The sequence below is a fragment of the Esox lucius genome, chromosome 16 (genome assembly GCF_011004845.1).
Source record: "Esox lucius isolate fEsoLuc1 chromosome 16, fEsoLuc1.pri, whole genome shotgun sequence".
NCBI lineage: Eukaryota > Metazoa > Chordata > Actinopteri > Esociformes > Esocidae > Esox > Esox lucius.
In genome coordinates this window covers 29523480-29546788 of record NC_047584.1, presented here as the reverse complement: position 1 = coordinate 29546788, position 23309 = coordinate 29523480, and the positions used below count along the sequence as shown (strand labels likewise).

General features: G+C 43.6%; 2 protein-coding genes across 5 annotated transcripts; both read left to right on the top strand.

Annotated features, from left to right (window-relative positions):
* The first annotated feature begins 6007 nt into the window (after positions 1-6007).
* On the top strand, positions 6008-18351 carry washc5 (WASH complex subunit 5). 2 transcript variants are annotated; one of them, XM_010892757.4, is made up of 29 exons: positions 6008-6116; positions 6454-6680; positions 7088-7233; positions 7496-7580; positions 8159-8259; positions 8494-8686; positions 8911-9063; positions 9244-9357; positions 10033-10204; positions 10432-10559; positions 10636-10765; positions 11185-11297; positions 11450-11616; positions 11966-12041; positions 12136-12246; positions 12473-12613; positions 12931-13011; positions 13120-13221; positions 13487-13666; positions 14233-14357; positions 14597-14759; positions 15000-15102; positions 15432-15511; positions 16272-16375; positions 16616-16745; positions 16956-17052; positions 17277-17430; positions 17862-17949; positions 18054-18351. In XM_010892757.4, the coding sequence occupies exons 2-29, from the start codon at positions 6495-6497 to the stop codon at positions 18108-18110; spliced, it is 3480 nt and encodes a 1159-aa protein (XP_010891059.2). In that variant the 5' UTR covers positions 6008-6116; positions 6454-6494; the 3' UTR covers positions 18111-18351. The 2 variants fall into 2 exon arrangements, with proteins under 2 accessions (XP_010891059.2, XP_010891060.2); XM_010892758.4 differs by having other exon boundaries at positions 6011-6116; positions 6484-6680.
* A 377-nt stretch (positions 18352-18728) lies between these two features.
* Positions 18729-23032, top strand: nsmce2 (NSE2 (MMS21) homolog, SMC5-SMC6 complex SUMO ligase). 3 transcript variants are annotated; one of them, XM_010892760.3, is made up of 7 exons: positions 18729-18945; positions 19331-19466; positions 20128-20240; positions 20827-20971; positions 21461-21555; positions 21777-21883; positions 22246-23032. In XM_010892760.3, the coding sequence occupies exons 2-7, from the start codon at positions 19352-19354 to the stop codon at positions 22349-22351; spliced, it is 681 nt and encodes a 226-aa protein (XP_010891062.1). In that variant the 5' UTR covers positions 18729-18945; positions 19331-19351; the 3' UTR covers positions 22352-23032. The 3 variants fall into 3 exon arrangements, with proteins under 3 accessions (XP_010891062.1, XP_010891061.1, XP_010891063.1); XM_010892759.3 differs by having other exon boundaries at positions 18729-19466; XM_010892761.5 differs by having other exon boundaries at positions 18729-19466; positions 20112-20240.
* The last annotated feature ends 277 nt before the right edge of the window (positions 23033-23309 follow it).

Sequence of the window (23309 nt, the reverse complement as noted above, 5' to 3'; positions counted from 1 at the left end):
GTGACGTTCATCCATAATGCACATGGCTTTTTTTATTGGTGAGCGTCATATCCGAAACAGGCGGGGCCTTCGCTGCACCCATTCACAACCAGAGCCCAGCCACCGTGAAGACCGGCAGAGAGACAAACATGATAGACAGATATGTATGTATATATATATTATGATAGATAAATAGATAGATAGATACAATAAGGTTAATTTGCTTACTTTTCAGTTAAGTGCGCTTTTCAGATTGAGTTATCTGCTCAAGTCTTCAGGTTTAGTTCAGGACTCTGTCTATAGGTTTAGTTTCGTCTTGAGAAATGTCTTCCTGGTTGAAACTGTTTTCACAGCTGCTGTGGTCATGAAAGAGGACTGAAAGACTAGAAGTGATTCTGCAGAGCAGGGAGACTAGGAGCTGTCTGAGTTCACAATGACACCCTATAAAGCACACTACTTTCACGGGGGCCCACAGGTTTTTTGGCCACAGCTCTGGTCTAAAGTATCACACTATATTGGGACTAGGGTGCAATTTGGGCCAAATGCAAGGAGAGAGCGATGGAGGAATTTGAAGCTGCGTTCCTCAGGATCTACGGAGCAGAGTCTGTGTTCTGCTCCCATCTGATCCCATCCCACTGATCAAAGACACTTCACTCTGTCCTCCCTCTTCTCCTTCACGGGGCCCAACATTCCTTCCATCTCCTCTGCCTCTCTCTTTTCTTCTTTTCGCCCTGCCAGTGAACCGTTCGCCATGGAGGACTGCTGGGACCCCTGTAAGACAAGTTAACCACCGGAGATAAAGGCTAACGTTTCCCAGCCAAGGGGTCACCAGCCCTGTGGGGCGTCACGTGATTTGAAAATGGAGTTGCAGGGGACACTGGAGGGGTTTTCTTCTCCAGTGTCCCTTGCAGTGCTTGGTACACAGAACCCGGGTTACCCAAGTAATATTTGTCAGGAGCTAAATGTGTCTGCGTTCTCCAGAGCAATTTCTATCTAACTAGCAAATGACTATCTAACCTTTGAACTGTTTATGCTGTGACGTATGTATGTTGATCCCATTCCTTCACACACAATTATTGCTCGGATCAATAATTGACTTCTCGTCGCAGTTCTGATAATTCATTCCAATGCTAAAATGTATTTTTGCCTGTAAACTCTATGCCTAATGTTACAGGGAGAAAGACGGGCCCTTCTCTTGTTTTCAGTTTGTTGAACCAGAAACTGCTTTTGGGATTTGCGTACAGTGCGGGAAGTCGTAACTTGTCTCCCAGCTAACGTGTGCAGAGGCCAAAGTCTGATTCATATGCTCAAAGGGTCAACTCTTCCTTTTCCACGTCTCTGCAGTCAACTTGGGCTTAATCATCACTTGCTGGGTTTGGCTTTAGGTGATGTACTCACAGCTCAAAGACATTCTATATTCCATTTTCTGCATAACAGGAATATAATATGGACTGCAAAAAGCCCCCGTTTCGAAGAGCCTCCGCAGCATATTGATTTTTGCAAACGCTGGTATTGATGTTCATGTCTTTATGGATTGTTTAAGTGCACACATGGAAACTATGATTTAACATTTTAGCACCGACCTTCACCCCATCTCTGGAAGTCACTCAGTTGAAAGCCCAAAACGTCATAGTGGAATACAGTAATGGACAGCATGAATTCAGCAGGTGTGAAATATTATCTGCCCTGGGGTTGTCAGCCGCAGGACTAGCTAATTGCCTGTGTCAACGCGTATGCTGCAAGGTTAGCATTAGCAGTTTTGTGGGGGCGTCCATTTGTACTGATTACTCTGTCTTGGGGCAGTGACTCCCACAGGGCTCCGGGAGAGTTGAAAATCACTGTGTGTCTTCCACCTAGGCAACTGTGCCATGTCATTCTGCTTTCTCGCAGCCGGCTGGGAAGTATCCGATCAGCACTCTGTGGGGCTCAAACCTGGACTGTGGTGAAACGCTGGGCTCTATTAAAGAGTGTCTCGGTCCATCGCTCCTCCTGGGAGGCCTGTGGTGCAATAGCTTTAATCAAGGCCCTGGGTTCCCTGTTCAAGATGTTAGGGTTCCGTCTGGGAACTGCTGCATAGCTGCAGCAACAGGGTGGAGGCATGTACTGCCATAGTGTACGTCCACAGTAAAGCAAAACTGCGGACGTGGTGATGGAGTAACACATAGTGTGGAGGAAGGTTCTCCTCCCCATTGGGCCTACCAAAGCTGAAGTTGCCCCCCCACCCCGAGGAGACATTCGGGCCCTGACGAGTCACGAGTCATTTTCAAGGTGACCGCTGACCTGTTGCCTGTCCTGTGGCCACTAGACATTGATGCCAGGCATAGTATATTACCCTAGTGACAGAGCGTGGCGGACCAGCCTTGACGCTGATGATGCAGGTTGTTGATGACGAATGACAGCATCAGCGAAGCAGCCACCGTCCACCTGTCTGGGTTAATGAAACCCCAGGGCCACTTCCCAAACAGAACCCTATTGCCTAGGGCACTACAGGGCCCTTGTCAAGAAGAGTGCACTACTCAGGGTATAGGGTACTGTTTGGGACTCATATATTCGGCACAGGCAGGCAGTAATGGTGAGTGAATCTCCTAACTGACAAATAAATGTGTCTCTTTGTGAATCTTGGGAGCAGTTATGGGAATGTAGAATGTAAATATCGTCCCTGAGGAGACGGAGTCCATGTCAGTTTTAATGAAACTGATTGTCAACTTCCCTTCGGTGTAGAAAGAACACAATATAGACAGACAATGTTTTCAGTTTTTTCAGTCACCTGAGAAAGATAGCAGACATAACAGAGCTCTGAAAAAAAGAAAAAGGCTTGTTGTCTGAAATTTGTCTGAAAGAGAAATTCCTCCTGCCGTGTATTCATAAGACCTCTCCAAATGTTGTGATGGATGATCCGTGTTTCTACATTCTTGTGAAGTATCTGTCTCCTCACACAGTGGCAGACATTAAACACGTCACAGAAAGAGAGAGAAATAAAGAGCGATAGAGAATGTTTCTCTCTTCAAAGCCTAATTTACAACGCTGTGAAATGTATTCATTTGGAAAGCTCTGTGACAACTCAGGACAACAGACATTTTGAGAAATTTGGCAAATACATGCTTTGTTTGTTTGTCAGCTTTGACATCCATTTGACTAGTGTTGCGTTGCAGAAACAGCGTCTCCAGGGAGTTCTGACAAAACACGAATGATTACAAAATATCCTAAACCAGAACGTTCAAGCCCTGACTTCTCATATAGTGAAAGCCTTAGTTAAATCAGACCATATACCACCAATTACTTGGTGTCCCGTTTATAAAAGGTAGCAAAGGCACCTAAATGATTTGTGTTATGCGAACAATATACCAAGGTAAGGGCTGTATCTAGGCACTCCGCGTGGCGTTGTATATAAGAACAACTCTTAACGGTGGTGTATTGGGAATACTGTCAGTCACGTAGACGCTTTTTTACAAACGAACTTACAGTCACGTGTGTTTATGTTTTATGCGTATGGTTAATTCTGAGAGATTAACCAGCTATCTGCCCATTGCCAGAACCACACTCTAAAACAGGGCTGCTCAAGCCTGTTCCTGGAGAGCTATCACCATGGGACTGGAGAGAAAACCTACCTGATTGTGGAACATTTTCACAACGTTGTTAAACAATTCTTTAATGATAATTATTAATGTACGCTCATTAGTCAGGGGGTAATTACCAAACAATATAAGCTGGTATACTGTGTGTCCATCTCTGTGTTCTAGCAGTGGCTTGGACACATGTTGACACATGGCTGATAAAACTGGGCAGGAGTAACTATAACACAACTATAAAAACCTACATGCAGCTGAATGTCCGTATAGTTTTTGTAGCTAGAGAGGCAGAATGTCTCAATCACACAGAGGAGATTAGCTTCCAGTTAGCATGGTGCTGTGTTAACGTCCTTGTCTCTCTACAGACTCCTTCCCTCCACGCCAGAGGTTATTAATATGCTAATAGATATGATCTCCTAATAGAAGACATCTGCTCAGTCAAAACTCATTCCACAACATTAGGCTGTCTAGGTTTTCTTGGCTTCCCATGAGAACATCTTGCCAATTTCGTCCGTGCTTGCATCCCAATTCCGTACCCTATTCCCTGCATATTGCGCTACTTTTGACCCAAGCCCCCAAAAGGTTGTGGTGAAAAGTAGTTCATCATAGGGTTTATGACATAGTGTGCCATTTGGAACGTATGCTGACTAAATAACGATGGAGGTGGATAGGTGAAAAGCCAGAGAAAGTCAGAAGAACTCATTTTCAGTTTGAAAAGGGATTTTCTCATCCATTGTCCCATCTCTGTGGCTTATTCACCACAGGGTATCCATCGACATCTGCACACAGATAGCTTTTCTCATCAATCAGGCAGTACAAAAGGTCAGAGTGTCCATTAAATTCAGGCCTGAGCAGAATGCCAATGAATCACTTGGACAAGATGAATCAATCTCCTACAGCAGTTTTGCATTTCCTTTTTCTAAATACAAAACGTTATGTAAATTAAATTATATGAAATGAAGTAATATTCTTAGTCTTTCTGTTTCATCACTACGCCATTCTGGTTGTTAGATAGGAAGATCAAAGGATCACTATCAGAAGAAGAAATTGTCACACAGAATACATGTCTGTAAGCTTCACCTACATAGTACATTCAATAGCTTTATTCTTTCATCCGCCTTTAGCCGTAATATAACACAGAATTTGTTCTTGATATTAACATCTTTTGGGATTCATACAGAAAGGCTTTCACATTGCATTGTTCTCAATCCTGGGCTAAAGTGCAAATGACCACGCCTAAATTGACACCTTAAATTATGAACCAGTGGATTGAACGTTATTTACTGGCTGGCTGAAAGCTTTGCTGTGTGTGGCCATGTGCCAAATTTAATGACAAAACATATTTTTACTGTTCCAACTGTGTCAGAAAATGGTTTCTGACTGAAAAAAGGCCCATCAGGTGTTTGTGATGAACAGCAAATATACCACAGTTAAGAGCTGTATCCAGTCACACGGAAGCAAACACTTCAGTAGAACTCCCCAGGGCTCATCGCGTCACTGTGTCTTTAACAAAGCCTTGGCCTAACAACCAACCAGGGCAATTACACGCAATCAATCAAAAGCTAGCTTGTACATGACCGCTTATTAGTAGAGCCTTCATTAAAGCTGAAACATTCCCATGAAATATTAGCAAGCGGGGACAAAGCAGGCAAAGCCAAGGAAGAGAGAGTTAAAGATTGGGAGTGTTAGTGAGAGAGAAATGGACAAGGGGAGAGAGAGAGAGAGAGAGAGAGAAAGAGAGAGAGGGAGATAGAGAGGCAGTAAACATTAAATAGTATGGGTGCAGGGAGGAGTAGAGAGTGTCCCATATCTTCAGTATCAAATGTTTACATCAATCAGTCAGAGATTCTAGTTACTATGAACATTTTCTAGTCTGACCCACTGAAATGTCATTATTCATCTTGCCTGGTCCAGATTACCGTGGGAGAGTGAGTTCCCACGAGATATGATGGTTCTGGTGAAGTTCTTCAGGGTGAAAGCTCTAACATTTAATGATGAACCCCCCTTTGAGCAGTACAGTCCAGAGGAGTGACAGGCTATGAGTCAGATGATAGTGTCTCATTGATTCACACCAAGGCATTAATCTGTTCCCAAGAATGAGGAAGTGGTGAGATGGAGAAATATTCTTGTTGGTGTGTAAAATCAGTTTTAAAAAAAGCGATTAATGTCACATTATGTCAGAGGGAAGGGCAAACATAGCTAATCAAAGTGACCAAACCCAGCCCTGTGAGAAGAACATGTGTAAAATTATAATCTCGTAATTGCCTAGTCATTATTTTGTAATCATACCATACACTTAGATGTTACACAAGGAATGATGCACGACACACATCGCCCCTTCTGGAAAAATAATGTATCACTTCACTACCAGGCGTTAGTTACCTTACGAAGCTGCCCCACAGCCCAGAGCTTGCACTTGGTCGCCATCTAGCGGACCACAAATATTGTACTAAGGGAACGCGTATCATGTGCTTTGTCATGTGACGGTAAACAGGAATTGAGTTGAAAAGCAAGCTAGCTCCACTTAAGCTTGCAAACTACACTATTTAATTGTTTTACCTTTAAGGGGTAAGTATTATTGTGTGCGGCTGCATTGTTTTTGTACGTTATTTAAACGATTGAAGGTAGAAATGTTAGTCATCACCAAAGCGTGTAGAATTCACTGCTTGAATCTGTAAAAAAAAAACACATTTCCTAATCCTTAATAACGTTACTTGTTAGAGCTATTCAGCTATGTATTTGAGGGTGATGGACATCTTGCTATGTAGACAATTGTTTCATATAGCTAGCTTCATTATATTTAATTTCCAAATAGTACTATGAAAGAGTATTAGAGAAGTTATTTTGACGAGTGTTGTATCCTGACAGCTGTCTGTCTCTGCTAAGCATTGTTGAATCTTGCCAGTATCCCAATTGCAGAGGTACTTTGTTGTAGACTCAGCCACCATGGTGGATTTCCTAGCGGAGAACAATCTGTGTGGCCAAGCCGTGCTGAGGATCGTGTCCCGGGGAAACGCTATTATTGCCGAACTCCTCCGGCTCTCTGAGTTCATACCTGCTGTCTTCAGACTCAAAGACAAGAGCGACCAGCAGAAATATGGTGACATTATCAGTGACTTCAGCTATTTCAAGGTGAGATGGACTTGTCTTGTAGACTGTGAAAGTGTGAGATGAGATCACATTGATAAAACATACATGTTGATTCGTCTATGCTCTAGATATTAGACAGACACACACACACACACACACACACGATGGGAAAAAAAATCCTTGTGCATGCATGTGGGTGGGCGGCCAATGACAAATTACTCAAACACTGAATGCTGATTGTCTGTAATATGCTATATGAGACTTGAATATCACAAGCAAGGCACTTCTTTAATATATTTTTTTACTGTGAGGTTGTTAACCAGTGTATAATAGCAGTAGGGTGCCTCTGGAGTTTGTGAGATATGGCCGGGCCCTGCCGGAGCATAGGAACAGACCTTTGCCGAATCAACGGTGTACTAACAATGTCTTTCACATCCTCTGCCTTCCAGGGTCCAGAGTATTATGAGAGTAAGCTGGAAGCCAAACCCGAGCTCCAGGATCTGGATGAAGAGTTCAGGGAGAACAACATTGAGATACTGTCCCGGTTTTACCTGGCATTTGAAAGTGTCCACAAGTATACAGTGGATCTGATCAGGTAATTTAGATGTCAACCATGTTCCTGTTCTGGCAACGTACTGGGCTTTTCAAATCTGATCCCGACGGCTGATACACCTCCGGTTTTAATTAAATCCTTTTCATTAGGGTACAGCAAGGTTACTAGGTTGAAACATAAAACAAAACCGAGATATTTCTGCCTACCAGGACCTGCATTGCATGTATTTTATATTTGGTGGCCTGTTTTTGTTACCCTAACATTTTCTCCCGTTCTTCGTTTGATACGGCGTACTTCTTTCAAGATACCTGGATGATCTACATGAAGGTGTTTACATTCAGCAGACTCTGGAAACAGTGCTACTCAACGAGGATGGAAAACAGCTTTTGGTAAATTTATGGTTATTTCTTGTATATTGCAGACATGTTAGTTTCCTGACAGCGGAAAGAGTGACTTTTTGACGGTTCAGGAAAGTCACCCATGTGTTTTTTGTCCAGAAGCCGTGATTCACCAACAAAATAACACAATGACGATAGCTACTTTATTAACGAGTCCCGTCATGTGTGGTCTGATTGTAAACAGTGAGATGTAAAGAGTCCCTTCATGTGTGGTCTGGTTGTAAACAGCGAGATGTAAAGAGTCTTATCATGTGTGGTCTGGTTGTAAACATCGAGATGTAAAGAGTCCCATCATGTGGTCTGGTTGTAAACAGCGAGATGTAAAGAGTCCCATCATGTGGTCTGGTTGTAAACAGTGAGATGTAAAGAGTCCCTTCATGTGTGGTCTGGTTGTAAACATCGAGATGTAAAGAGTCTTATCATGTGTGGTCTGGTTGTAAACAGCGAGATGTAAAGAGTCCCATCATGTGGTCTGGTTGTAAACAGCGAGATGTAAAGAGTCCCATCATGTGGTCTGGTTGTAAACAGTGAGATGTAAAGAGTCTTATCAAGTCTTGTCTCTTGACTAGTGCGAGGCCTTGTATCTCTATGGCGTCATGCTGTTAGTCATTGACCAGAAGATCGAGGGTGAAGTCAGAGAGAGGATGCTTGTGTCCTATTACAGATACAGGTGAGACAACGATGCTGACCGGTTGCGCCGTTATTTTTATGCCCTTTTTTAAGCACCATAAATGTTATATTTAGTTAGTCTGCACAATGTAATGCTATTAAAACTACAAAAATACAGGAAATCAGATACATTATTTGTAGGCAGTTAGCAATTTTTAAAAAATGTTTTTATTAATAGTTTTGGTAAAAATGTACATCTAACTATGTGTATATTAAATATTTCTCTTGTCTTCAGTGCCGCCCGTTCCTCTGCAGACTCAAACCTGGATGATATATGTAAGCTGCTGCGTAGTACCGGGTACTCCAGTCAGGCCGGGGCCAAACGTCCAGCCAACTACCCAGAGAGCTATTTCCAGAGAGTGCCCATCAGCCCCACCTTTGTCAGCATGGTGATCGGAAGACTACGCTCTGATGACATCTATAATCAGGTCATCATCTGGTCACCGGGCCAACCTTCCCAAACCGGATCTAACAGGCTTTTTGTTTTCTAAAGCAGAGTGGAGTGATACCGGACTAGCCACTTGATGTTGATTCATGATCACATTTATTCAAACCAGGGCTTGAGAGAATCTTGTGTGTGTTGGCCGCGTCAATATTCAGTTTGGCCCCTTTGTGTCCGTGTGTCTAAATGAGCCGGGCGTTTCTCTGCCAGGTTTCTGCCTACCCTCTGCCAGAGCATCGGAGCACGGCGTTGGCCAACCAGGCGGCCATGCTCTACGTCTGCCTCTACTTCACCCCCTCCATCCTTCACACTCAGCAGGCCAAGATGAGAGAGATCGTGGACAAGTACTTTCCTGACAACTGGGTGAGAGTCACAAGTGTACAGGACATTGATGCCAAAACCCAGCTTCTTGGCTATTGACGGCGCTCTGAGAAATATATGCTGGCTATAATGGGAGTGCATATTTTCATCTTCTGTTCTCCCGTCTTTTCCTGCCAAGGATCCAACCATTGTAGTTCCGTGTTGACTTGTCTCTCCCTCCAGGTCATTAGCATCTACATGGGGATCACTGTGAACCTGGTTGAGGCCTGGGAACCGTACAAAGCTGCCAAGATAGCCCTCAACTATACCCTGGACACAGCCAACATCAGAGAGCAGGTATGAATGCTTATACTGTAACCAGGTTTGGAGGCTTAGACATTAACCAGGTACGGATGAAGGAGACATTAACCAGGGAAAGACGCATTAACTTGTTAGTGTCAACACGTTATGTTAATGTTGTTAGTGTGTCAACACGTTGTGTTGATGGTGTCAGTGTCAACACGTTGTGTTAATGTTGTTAGTGTGTCAACACGTTGTGTTAATGGTGTCAGTGTCAACACGTTGTGTTAATGTTGTTAGTGTGTCAACACGTTGTGTTAATGTTGTTAGTGTGTCAACACGTTGTGTTAATGTTGTTAGTGTGTCAACACGTTGTGTTAATGTTTGTTAGTGTGTCAACACGTTGTGTTAATGTTTGTTAGTGTGTCAACACGTTGTGTTAATGGTGTCAGTGTCAACACGTTGTGTTAATGTTGTTAGTGTGTCAACACGTTGTGTTAATGTTTGTTAGTGTGTCAACACGTTGTGTTAATGTTGTTAGTGTGTCAACACGTTGTGAAAACAGTGTAGTTCTCGCTGAACTCCTATACTTCGCACAACAATATGACACCACACTTTCAGCACCTCACGACACCTTTATAGCAACTTGTATTGTGTTGTATCACCATTGCAACGCATTAATAACAACATGTGATGTGCTATAGCCCCATTATAACCGTCCTCTCCCCCTAGGCCAGTCGTTATTCGGCCAGCGTGGACAGCCTGAGGCCCCAGATCCATCAGCTTCTGAAGGAGGGCTTCCTGAGAGAGGAAATAGTCCTGGACAACATTCCCAAGCTGCTGAACTGTTTACGGGACTGCAACGTGGCAATACGCTGGCTGATGCTCCACACTGCAGAATCTGGTAAGGGCCTGCGGGGAGACGTCTACCCTTTTATAGAGCTTTAATAGGTACTTCATTTGATTTGACGGCGACTCTAACAAGGTTTCCCGCTGACCGGTGCTACACACGGCTGAATCAGATAAGGCTCATTCGAGGCTCGTCGTATTTTGAAGTGTGGAACTGACGACTAGTGTGCCAGAGGAACCGAGCTCCGGTGTCGTCCTGTAAACAGTCCGGTCTTTCTGCAGCTTACGACCCCAACAACAAGCGACTGCGTCAGATCAAAGATCAGGTGATCGCTGACTCCAAGTACAACCCCAAGATCCTGTTCCAGTTGCTGTTGGACACGGCCCAGTTCGAGTTCACCCTGAAGGAAGTGAGTCTAACCGCGTTGGGGGGGGGGGGGGGCATCTCCGACCGCAACTGACCTCGTCTGCCCCCCTTCTTCACAGATGTTCAAGCAGATGTTGTCGGAGAAGCAGCCCAAATGGGAGAGCTACCGGACTGAGGGCTCTGAGAGGATGACCGAACTGGCGGAGGTGTTCTCCGGGGTCAAGCCTTTGACCCGGGTGGAGAAGAACGGTGAGATGGTCAACTGTAGCTACGCCTTAGTTATCAGGAATCGGTAGCGCCTCTCTTGTTGGAATCGATCGCTGTGGACCTTTTGTCTGTTTTTATTTTGCCTTTCTGCACGTAAAAACTCAGAAAATGTTATACAAATAAGCCGAGCTCATGAACGGTTCATGGAGTGAACCGAGGCCATTAATATTGAGTGGGACATACCGAGGACGGGTGGCTTATTGAGACTACAGTGTCTAGTCAAGTTTGACAGTATGTGAAAAATGGCTGGCCGAATTGAAACTGCCGGGCATGCAAAAGTGTTTCTGAGCATTTATTCTCTTGAAAGCCTGTGTCATGCCTATTCTTGGTGTAAATGTCTACTATAACGACGATGGCCTTGACGTTATGTATGCTGACATGTAAGGTGTTGTGTTGGACAGAGAACCTGCAGGCATGGTTCAGGGAGATCTCTAAGCAGATACAGTCACTGAACTACGAGGATTCCACCGCAGCCGGCAGGAAGACTGTCCAGCTCATACAGGCACTTGTGGAGGTCAGGACGGATTAACCTGGTCTATGTATATATTAACTCCAAAGCAGATTGGGCATGACGACTTTGCAAGCCGTTGCGTTGATCGGTCAATACAGCCATGTCGATCCACCCAATAGTATGATGTTTAAACTCAACTCCCAACCTGTTCTCAGGTCCAAGAGTTCCACCAGTTGGAGTCCAATCTACAGGTGTGTCAGTTCCTGGCTGATACTAGGAAATTCCTTCACCAGATGATTAGAACCATTAACATCAAGGAGGAGGTTCTCATCACCATGCAGATTGTTGGAGACCTCTCCTACGCTTGGCAAATCATCGACAGGTCTGTAGACGCAGGTTCTGCCACTACTGCCTATGAATATGCATTGTTTGTATGGGTTACGAATGTTCTTAACCGCCTGGCAGATATCAGGAAATGTTCCTATACATGGCAGATCATTGACAAGCAGAGGTTATGATGGGCTTATGAGCATGATATGATTTGTAGTGTTATGAATATGGTTCTGTATCGTTTACGAGTGGTGCTGACTGCTGATCACAATGCAGATCTTGGTCCAAGTCTGACCTATCATCAGTCATGACCAACTCTGTCCATAGTAACCAGGTGTGAAAGCCATCACGGTACCAGTGAAACTCACAGGTGCATTGTCCCTGTCTGTTTGTCCTCGCAGCTTCACTTCCATCATGCAGGAGAGCATCAGGGTGAATCCCTCCATGGTGACCAAACTGAGGGCCACGTTTTTGAAGGTGAGCCGTTTAGTTACGGAGAGCGTGTGAAATCACAGCTGGGAATGCACAGTAACTCTGCGGCGCTTATTGAACTCTGCTTGCATGTCACCAGTTGGCATCTGCCCTGGACCTGCCTCTGCTGCGTATCAACCAGGCCAACAGCCCGGACCTGCTCAGCGTCTCACAGTTCTACTCTGGAGAGCTGGTGGCATATGTCCGGAAGGTACGGCCCCTCCTCCCTGCACACTCAGCGCTCGTGTAGATCTGAAAGGTTTAGACGGGTCATCTACCACCAGGGTGATGGTTCTGTCATGCTGTTTTGGTGGGCTACATGGGGGGGGGGGGGAACGGTGAGCAACATCACTGCACATCTCCACTGGAAATGAAGTGGATAATTTGGCCGCACCAGCTGTAATGCTATCGAATGTGTGCCCACTGTTGACCCCTAGGTGTTGCAGATCATCCCAGAGAGCATGTTCACCTCGCTGGCTAAGATCATCAAGCTTCAGATCCACGACATCATGGAGGTTCCTACCAGGTTGGACAAGGACAAGCTGAAGGACTTCGCTCAGCTTGGGGCTCGCTACGAGGTCAGGCGCGCGGGGAGCATGTTGAACATAGTCAATACGCCGTACTACCTAGCAGAACGGCCTTCTCCTAGTATGCAACAAAGGCAATGAATCGCCTACTATCGATGCTTCACCCAGATGGGTTTAAAACTCTGATGCATGACTTTTTTCTGGAGGCGTGTCAATGCCGTGATGTATTATCGATTGCTCTTGCTTTCTTCGATGAGCCACCCTTGGCAAAAATACTTAGGTTTTTAATGGGCTTTTCCGGGTTCAATAAAGATTAAAAACAGCGGTAAACGCCATGGTGCGACACTCACCACGTCTGATCCTGACAGGTTGCCAAACTCACCCACGCCATCTCAATCTTCACCGAAGGGATTCTGATGATGAAGACCACACTCGTAGGAATTATAAAGGTACGGTTGTTAGTGTAGGGTTATATTTTGGTGTGTAGTATTATGTTTGATCTGTGTTTTTGTTTGTGTGGAGCACTAAGAGACTCCGCCCTGTCATGATGTCTCTAGGTGGATCCGAAGCAGCTCCTGGAAGATGGCATCAGGAAGGAGCTTGTGAGGAGAGTAGCCTATGCTCTGCACAAAGGACTCATCTTTAACCCCAAAGCCAAGGTATCTGACAACTACACGACTATCTACTTACATACATAGAGGGCTCATCTTTAATATCAGCAACCCATAATACAGTATGGCAATACAAAACACTAAGGAATCTTTAGGAAACTTTCACTATTTCCCTGCTTGATGTCATATGTTTCCATGGGATGAACTAATCCCGAACTTAAACGTCAATATTAATCTCATTCAGGGCAGAATGCAAGCGGGTAGATTTTGTTTAAAAATACGGACCACTGGTTTTAACGTTGTGCCTGTCCAGACTAGTGAGCTGATGCCCAAATTGAAGGAGATGGCCGCCACCATGGATGGGTTCTACCGCTCGTTTGAGTACATCCAGGACTACGTGTCAATCTATGGCCTGAAGATCTGGCAGGAAGAGGTCTCGCGCATCATCAACTACAACGTGGAGCAGGAGTGTAACAGCTTCCTGCGCACCAAGGTTGGACCCCTGAGCTTGGATTTACGTCTGTTTTGATTTGTGCTGGTGGTCTAGTTTTTGCTTGACGACTCCTGATGTCACTGCGCACCACCTAGCCTGCCTGTATTGTTTTGACCCACTGTTCATCTGAACATGCACAGATATTGATGTGACCTTAATAGGCCTTGTACTTCTATAATCTTCACTCGGCACAGCCAGAACTACAGAACTACATTTAACTGATTAATTCCAAGCAATTCAAAAAGTAAACCAACTTCCCATTTCTCTTCAGACCTTAGTCAACCCATGGGTTTTGAAATTGAGTTGATGCTGTGATGTTCACCCTCATAGACTATGTTTTAAAGCTTTTGTGCTGTAAGAGTCCATTTTGTTAGAGTTTTCAATGGTGGTGATGAACTTTTCATGTCCAGAGCTGGGTTCCACTCTAGGCTTCTTCCTTTCAAGATTGTTTGGCTTTCTCTTTTGAGTTTAGGTCGGGGTTACTGTAAACCACCTTTGACTATTGAGGATTTGTAAAGCAGTGTCTTGAATATATTTTCTAATTGCTGAACTGTCGTGTTTGTCAGATCCAGGACTGGCAGAGTGTTTACCAGTCGACCCACATCCCAATCCCCAAATTCCCCTCGGTCGACGAGTCGGCCACCTTCATAGGGCGACTCTGTAGGGAGATCCTCCGCATCACAGACCCAAAGTACGTAGCCTGGAACAAGATCTGTTTGTGTAACTATGTACTTCGTCAAACAACTAGACAGCAATTGCTGGTGAAATTGCCTCCAACTTGCTTCATACTCTAAGAAACAAAAATGGTCACAACTCTTTTGAGATCTGGTAACTCGTCAAGTTTGCCCTGAAGTAGACAAAGGGCTTTGTTACCGTAATCTCATACTGTCTGTGTAATGGGTCGTTTTGTGCTTGGCCTGGTATCTCCAGGGTGACATGCTACATTGACCAGCTGAACACCTGGTACGACCTGAAGAACCACCAGGAGGTGACCAATAACCGCCTGTTCTCCGAGATACAGGACACCCTGGGAACCTTTGGACTCAACGGCCTGGACAGGCTCCTCTGCTTTATGATCGTCAAAGAGCTGCAGGTGAGTAGGGTCACGTTCAGTGGCTGAACGCTGGTTAATGGATCAACATGACGTGAATGGAGACAACATGATTCCTTGTTCTACCTGTCGTTTGTTGTACACTAACTCCGACGCAGTGTATTTCTACACAGTTGTCCCGTTGAGGTCAAAAGAGATGGACATGTTGTTCCATTGGAACATGTTTGCTTTGTTCCATCACAGCATGTTTCTTCTATTCGAACGTGTGTTTGTTCCCGTCAGAATTTCCTGAACGTCCTTCAGAAGACCATTCTGCGGGACAAGGCAGTAGTGGATGTGTTTAAAGCCATGCTGAGTGCCGTCAATCCAGTCAAAGGCATCGTGGGTAATTATCCACCGTTCAGAGAAGATTTTACCAGGGTTGTATTCATTAGGTCATACAATGGATGTATTGTGGCAGAAAAATGAATGTGTAAATCTAGGTAAAATGAATGTGTAAATCTAGGTAAAATGAATGTGTAAATCTAGGTAAAATGAATGTGTCAATCTAGGAAGTCCCTCTCTGTTTTATGTGTACACATTGTCTTGTTGAGTCACGTCCCAGAAATTAAGACCCGAGACGACGATGAGCTAAGAGCCGTAAAGCCTAGCGAGAACTTCAGTTTACCCGTCGTCATTGCTCACTGTTGATTTTTATTTTATATTCTATCCCAGGAAATGCCAGTAAAGTCTACGCCAGTGCTGTTGCCAAAACCCAGAAGATCTGGGGGCCGTACCTGGAGTCAATCATGAAGGTGTAGTTTCATTCAATCTGTTAAGCCACATGCATGTATACGGCACAACCATATCACTTCTCGGCATACTTCCCTGGTGACACAAATGCAAACAAACTATATACGCTGACAGGGTTCTGGGAGGCTCATCTGGCGATCTTCTGGTTTGCCGCGGCTGGGATTTGTTTCGGCGGCCCTGACCTTCTCCAGCATGTGGGTTGGGAGTAGTGATGGTGCTTTAGGGGGCGTGTTTGTGCCACAATATATACCACAACATTATATTCAGCATTTCATATGTTGTATGCAAGGGACACAGATGTGCGTATTTATAAGTCAAATACACAGGGTGTTTTACTTCCTTATGTTCTGTTCCGTCTGCCTCGACACGGCCCGCATGCTTTTATTGACTGGCTGGTCACTGAAGTGGCCTAAAAGGGCATGTTCCTTATTTTCTTCACTTGCACAGCCAGAAGAGAACTGGACACCTGTCAAGGGTACGGTTCCTCTCTAGGTTTCTTCCTAGGTTCTGACCCTACTAGGGAGTTCTTCCTAGCCACTGTCCATCAGTTCTTGTCATTGCTTTCCCTTTGGGGTTTCAGGCGGAGTGTATTTATATTTATTTTTTTAAATACATTTTAAAAAAGGGCTTTCTAAAATACATTTGATTGGTTAGTCTGTCTGAATGCTGTTTATTGTGTACATTGTGTTTTTTTGGAAGTGCCATTTCACCAGGTGTAATTGCGGGCAGGTGTAAATGAAGGTTATTCTGGTTGTTTGTCAGGTTGGGCAGATGCAGATCCTAAGGCAGCAGATAGCCAACCAGCTGAACTACTCCTGCAGGTTTGACTCCAAACATCTCGCTGCTGCTCTGGAAAACCTCAACAAGTTGGTCCCCTTCTGAGTTTAACCTATCATGTGTTTGTTATGTTTTGATAACTGCTCACAATTCGAGCAGTTGTTTATAAAGCGTCATACCTAGCCTGGTCTAAGATCTGTTTGATTAGTTTTGCAACTCGTCTCCAGGCTACTTATAACAAGCTGGCTATAAAGGTCAGGTCCTTTAAAATGGTTTATATTAAATGGTTTGTCCTTTAAATGGTTAATTGTTTTGACCGGCTACTGTAGGTCTCTGTTGGCTGATATTGAAGCGCACTACCAGGACCCCAGCCTTCCGTATCCCAAGGAAGACAACAACCTGCTCTACGAGATCACAGCCTCTCTGGAGGCTGCAGGCATACATAACCCACTCAACAAGGTACTACACTAGATAGTAATACTATTACTACAGAGCTACAGTAATATCACAACCTATACCCCTACAGAGCTATACTGTTTTGTTTGTACTGCTTGAGCAGAGCACTGTATTGTAGCATTGTATGGAGTATATTCTGTGAAAGACACAAATTATGCAAATTTTACTTTCCAGGCTGTTGCTAAATGCAAGTTGTCATTGTTGATGTTTCAGATCTATATCACAACCAAGCGCTTGCCTTACTTCCCTATTGTCAACTTCCTCTTCGTTATCACTCAGCTGCCAAAGGTGCAATACAGCAAAAACCAAGGTGAGCAATGGTTTATCATTGTTATATTCAAAAACATTTTAAATTATATTATCCTTGTGGTTCTCCCGGCCACAGCTGGCTAAGGTAGCAACCTTGACTGAAACTAGGTAGCAGTGGTGCAATAGTAGTGCAAGACCCTGGAGCTAGACCTGACAACCTGTCTGTCTTTTCTGGAATGTGCCTGCCCTGTGGTTGACGGATTGTATAACTCCCTGTTCCTCCAGGAATGACGTGCAGGAAAGCCACAGACCCTGTTGACTGGCCTCCTCTGGTAATGGGGCTGTTGACCTTACTCAAGCAGTTTCATTCCAGATACACAGAGCAGTTCCTGGCTCTCATTGGACAGTTCATACGCTCAGTCATGGAACAGTGTACCAGGTATGGCAATCGCCTTTCCCTGGATGGGTTGATTGACAGATTTTTATTTTATTTATTTGGCAGTTAAAAAAACACGTACTAACAATGCTTCCATTTTTAGAATGTGACAGGGATATGAGACATTTTGAATTACTGTGATATGACCGTCAGAATAATAGTGATATAAGAGTCAAATGTATAGGGATAAGATAAAGTCAGGCTTATAGGGAATTGAAAAAAATCTGTCTTATATGGATATGATAAACTCTGACATTATCATGATCTACCTAAGGTTGGTGTTACAGCATTGCCCATGGCTACTATTTTGAACAGATTAAGTAAATTGCAAAAACGATTCATTGCTAATATACCGTATGTTGATTATATTCAGTGAAACTATCATGATGATGATGATGATGATGATGATGATGATGATGATGATTCCTTCACAGTCAGAAGATCCCGGACATGCCGTCCGACGTGGTGGGTGCGCTGATGTTTCTAGAAGATTATGTTCGCTACACCAAGCTGCCTCGCAAGGTAGGATTAAATTAGCTATAGTATCCATAGGAAATATTTCACATTCTCGCCAGTAATCCATTTTACAATCATCTGATAATCTGTCTTTTTATGTGTCCTCAAAGGTTGCAGAGGCACATGTGCCAAGTTTCATCTTTGACGAGTTCAGGACAGTTCTGTGAAGATCGGGATAAGGGCCTATTCATTTCATTTTTGATCTTCTTTAATTAATGACCAATAATGTCTTAATGCACTAATAACACTGTAAATAGTAGAATGTTTTTTTTTTAAATGACCATGTGTTGCCAACTTTGTATACTGTCACTGTGGTACTATATGTAAAAGAAATGCAAAAGAGATTGAATAAATATGAGAGGATGAGGGCACTGATGAAGACACACAGGGTCCCCTCACTACAAAATGTGTGCATAGTTGGGTTCTAATTAAGTAAAGGATTAAACTTTCGCTGCTTCCCGCGATGTGGCCCTACAGTGTCAATATCGCTGGGAGCTTTCTGTCCCAGACTCGCGCAAGTACAGGCAGTGTCTTATTGATATGGGATTGTTAAGGTGCATGCGCACCCTGACGCTGATCCGCGGTCAACAGTTAGGCGTGCTCCGTGTTGTCTGAATTCTTCCTTCATCAATTGAATACCAAAACGCAGGGGTTGATTTCAAAACTTTAAAATAAAAAATGGGAACTTGACCAATATGTGTGGGTGCTAACAGAATGGCTAGTTAACTTGTTCATATGTATTATTGTTTCTTTATTTTATTGTGACGTGGCTATAGCCCCCACAAGCCCGGGTGCCTGACAGAACGATCTGTTATCGAAACAAGCGCTTAAAGTGAAAGTAGTGGGCAACTTTTATTTTGAAGGAATATCTTGCTACCACGATTCCAGAAAATTAAGAGAAACCGGAAATGCCATGTACAATCAACTTTCTTGCAAGCTACAGTTGTTTTGTTTTTTAGCCACCGAAACGCGCCCTGATATAATATATTCCTTCTCATTGAGGTTAGTTGCTAGTTTTATTGCGATATATATACTTATATGTAGGAATTAGCATCCCTTTTAGCATAACATTTGCCAGGTGGCTAACTTGCTGGGTATTTATATCAAGATAACTAACCTAACGCTAGCTACAGTCCCTGAAAGTGATTTCTGATACGCGGCTGAAACCCCAATGTTGCTAATTACTAATAACTAGTTGTGTGACTGTAGGCAGGTTAAAGATTCAGCTTTGAAATAGCGTTAACTCAACTGATGAGCAACTGAAATAGGACTTTTGTTTTAGCCGAAGTAGAGCAAGAACCTGCACGCCAGTTCTCCAGGGTATCCACGAGCAGCTCCAGGGCAAATATAGGGGCTTGACCATTCTAACTTTCATCTTTGATATCAGATAAATGGTGTAGAATTCAACATGTCCCTGAGTACAGTCCACACGACCTTGTCCAGTCTGAAAACATGCCAGGCAGATATTGGAACAGGGATGGACATTGTGACAGATGTTGCCCTGGACCTTGCTGAAACTGCTGGTAAGTTATAAGCAAGTTATTAGAGGGTTACCCAGAGGTTTTACTCTGTTCTTTCATCTTGGCTGAATTCTTGGATGTACCAAAGAAGGGTAAGTTCCCTTCACTTGCTCAGTTTATTTAAAGGTTTTGGATGTGAGCCACTGGAGGTAATCCTAGTGAAAACCTGATGGATTGTGGGCAATTTAAGTTTGTCGTACAGCAATCTAATCTCAGTACAAGTGACTGAAAGTCACTGTGGAGGGTAATGCAACACAAACTTCACTTGTCACTCACAACAATCGCAATAGACTTTGCAAATTCCCTAACTTGGGCTTCTCAGGGGTTTCTCAACCTAACTGGATGGATACAGATGAATGTAACTAGGTAGAGTGAAGTGGTACAGGGCCTGTGGCTCTGAACATCTGACTACTAACTGCTAGATTCAATTCCAGAGCCAGTAAGGGTAAAACCTGTATTTCTGACCTTGAACCAAACAGGTAACCCCGAATGTTCCTATGTGTTACAGTTTAGACTTAAAATGCTGGTCGCCGTGGAGGCCTGTCTGTCTCTGCGTTTGTCGGCAGTGTTCTGTAAAACATTCAGTTCGTTAGCGGAGTGGGTCCAGACGTACCAGCTCCTGTCTGACCCGACAGCCCTGTTTTGAAGGTGTTGCATATTTCAGGAGCAGAGAACGAAGCAGGCCTGGAGAAGCTGGAGCTCATGATGTTAGATTGTGCTAAACTGGATCGCGAAATAAACTGCTTTGTCGGGGTGGTGGAATGTGTCACCGCCGAGGTGAGTGCTGGGCTACTGGCGTGTTTCCTAATACCAGGTCCTGAGGTACTTATAAGTCGATGTGCGCATTTGTTGTGAATAACATGTTCAAGTGCCAGAGCCTCTGAGTTATTAGTCTAATCATGCCGTCTGTGAAAGCGCAGACAGCCTTGGAGACCGTTTCCTTTTTAAGGTAGTCTAGTATAACTTATTGGTTGATTTGTCCTTAAGACCCGGTTGGGTCTCCTTATAGACCCATGAGATACTTCCTTAATGCTGCACGTTTTGTAAGTCCCAAGCAGCAGGCCACTTTAAAGTGATGGATGCTCTGTATGGAGATGTCGAAAACGTACTCTGTCCATCTCTTAAATTACTGCCCGAGCCTACAGTAACATCCAGGTCTCTTCATGAGGCACCAAATGTATAAAAGTGGTTACCTACTTGTTTTGAGCGATTCACCTAAGGATGAATACCTAAACATGTCCAATATAAAACACAGAGTTTGGGTTTTCCATTGCAAAGTGTGCTCTTATGAGTGTGACCCTGATTCAACTGATCAAGTGCTTGCTAATTTGCTGAACTTGCTCCTGTCCTTCATCTGAGGCAGAATCAGCCAGAGACCATGTTCAATCTGAAGTCTCTAGTGAAGGACAAGTTCACTGAGATCCAAAGCAGACTGTCTGATGAGGAACTACAGAACCACAACAAGTTGGTCAGCTTCAAGGAGAGCGTCAGAAACGCACTCAAAACAGGTACACCCACCGTGCCGAATACTGGCACAAAATTGACTAGAAAATACAATTGTTCTTTGTGTGTTAATGCCTGTTTGTATATCTGTTTTTATATTTTTTTTGTGATTAGGGCTGTAATAAAACTAGTAGCGTAACATTTTATTTTTCAACAAAAAAAAGCGCTCAGAGCCTTTAACCTGCTCTTTATAAACTACTGTGTTCTAAAGCGTTGAAAGTAATGTGACTCTGGATGAGAGCACAATGATGTGTTTTCCACCACCGTAGCACTGTTGTCTTAAAGAAGTTAAATCTGTTCACCGTGACACTACGGCTATAGTGCTATCACTCGGGTCTTATCGATTGCGATAACTAGCTCATCGAGTAAAATCTACTTATTACTGCTGATTTGTGTGGTTGTCCCACCTAGTTATCTTAATAGTTAGCTATCTTAAACAATAACTCCCACACAACTGCCAAATAACTAAAAACTGTGTCGTATTTCGGGGTAAGTGAACTCCGGGACGACGGCGAACACGGAGGAAGAGCTTGATGAGGACATCGCTGTGACACAGAGCGATGTCAACTTCACGTGTCCTCTGACTCAGGTCGGTCTCCAGTACCTTCTAGGGCCTCTAGCCCAGCGTGACGACTCGCCTTTCGCTTGAACGTGGTGGCTGTCGTGACCTTGTTTGGTTGTTTCATGTTGACTGATACGTTGTTTGTTTGGTGTCTCTATAACATTAGGATTATACTGCCCCATGATGTGACAAAGCAGGCTTTTTTATTTTTTGTGTGTCACTCTACATGCAGTCCTGTTTCCCCACAGGTGGACATGGTTAACCCAATGAAGAACAAGAAGTGTAACCATCATTATGACCAAGATGCTATTTTGGAGATGATCAGGAACCGACTCAGCCAGAAGAAGAAGCTACGGTGAGAAAAGACACATTTCCTTGTTCGGTCCTTTCATTAACAGTAAATAACCCAACAGATGGATGGCATTTAACCATTCTGCCGGCTAACAGGTATTATTCATTTATTTTTATCAGCCCGGGTCTAAAATCTGTGCCATGAGTTGTTTGATAATATTAATTAAAATAAAGGTATCACTCGTATTTTCATGTCTAGCCATGAATTGGTTCATAAACGTAATATATTTTTTAAGTTTGTCTGTGTTGATTCTTCTTTTTTTAATCAGCATGTCTGTTGTTTTCTGAGCCTTTGTTGTGTACACTGAGAATGTCTGCATTAAAACGAACGTTGATTAATGGATGACAATTCCATCGGTCCCCCAGCTGTCCTGTGGTTGGCTGTGACAACACCGACGTCAAGCAGGGAGACCTGGTCCTAGATCAGATGATGAAGAGACAAATTCAGAGGAAACAGTCCAGCATGACCTGATTCTGTTAAATCTGGGGTGGTTTCATTACCCCTGCACCCTGAAAAGACTGACATGTAAATTAATTCATGGCCTGTTTGTCTATCACTTTAAAACACTTAAATAGTGTTTTGTTTACTAACAATACTCAGTTTTTTTTTTTCATCAGTTCAGTAAAATGCTTGAAAAGGAGACACTTGTCATATTAAATGTTCATACAAGTGTGGAGCCACAAGGCCATAGCCAAAGTGACATAAGACATCATGGAATGCCCAGGGCAGACCAGGGTTTGGGGTTCACAAGTCATGGGGGGAAATTCTATTTTTAAATGTATTTTTATTAAATCTAAAAAACTACATTGACACATATGGTAGATATGTTAGGGAATGTGCTGTTAAGCTTATCCTTGGAGTAGTGTTGTTTTTAAATAAGTCCCTTGTGTAGTTCTCCCTAGGGTAGACTCTTAATTTATAGACCACTAGGGGGCACTGTCTTCAATGGAACACACTGAGTCTTTACAAGTTTGATAAGCATACTTATTCTAGGCTGAGTGATTCAGTTAATGCAGAGATACTTAATACAATACACAGAAAGGTCACGTCTTGCTTTTTACATTGAAAAAAAATAATCGATGTTATGTAAATGAAAATATAAATAAATCCGTTAGTGTGAAAGCTGTGACTCAATTCAGTAGAGTGATTAAATCGGTCTCCTGCCTCTTCTTTCCTTACTCGCTCTGAACTGAAGTCTCTTTGTTCACGCAACAGAAACAAACAAAGAGCGAGTTGAGATGAAACTAGGTGAGGCTAATCTTTTAATGATCTTACATCATGTTTTTTAATACGATTTCAGATGCGACTTGCTTATTGTTGAACCTCCCAGGCACTGACCAAGTAAGGCCCTCCATTATGCACTACAGCTCACCAGAGCCATAAGGAATAGGATTCCATTTAGGATGTGATTGTGTTCATGCTGGAATAA

Coding starts and splice junctions, on each gene's coding strand:
- washc5 (XM_010892757.4), top strand. CDS start 6,495: ATGGTGGATTTCCTAGCGGAGAACAATCTGTGTGGCCAAGCCGTGCTG. Junction 10,560..10,635: donor TCGAGTTCACCCTGAAGGAA/GTGAGTCTAACC, acceptor CCTTCTTCACAG/ATGTTCAAGCAGATGTTGTC. Junction 12,247..12,472: donor TGGTGGCATATGTCCGGAAG/GTACGGCCCCTC, acceptor GTTGACCCCTAG/GTGTTGCAGATCATCCCAGA.
- nsmce2 (XM_010892760.3), top strand. CDS start 19,352: ATGTCCCTGAGTACAGTCCACACGACCTTGTCCAGTCTGAAAACATGC. Junction 19,467..20,127: donor GGACCTTGCTGAAACTGCTG/GTAAGTTATAAG, acceptor TGCATATTTCAG/GAGCAGAGAACGAAGCAGGC. Junction 20,972..21,460: donor CAGAAACGCACTCAAAACAG/GTACACCCACCG, acceptor TTTCGGGGTAAG/TGAACTCCGGGACGACGGCG.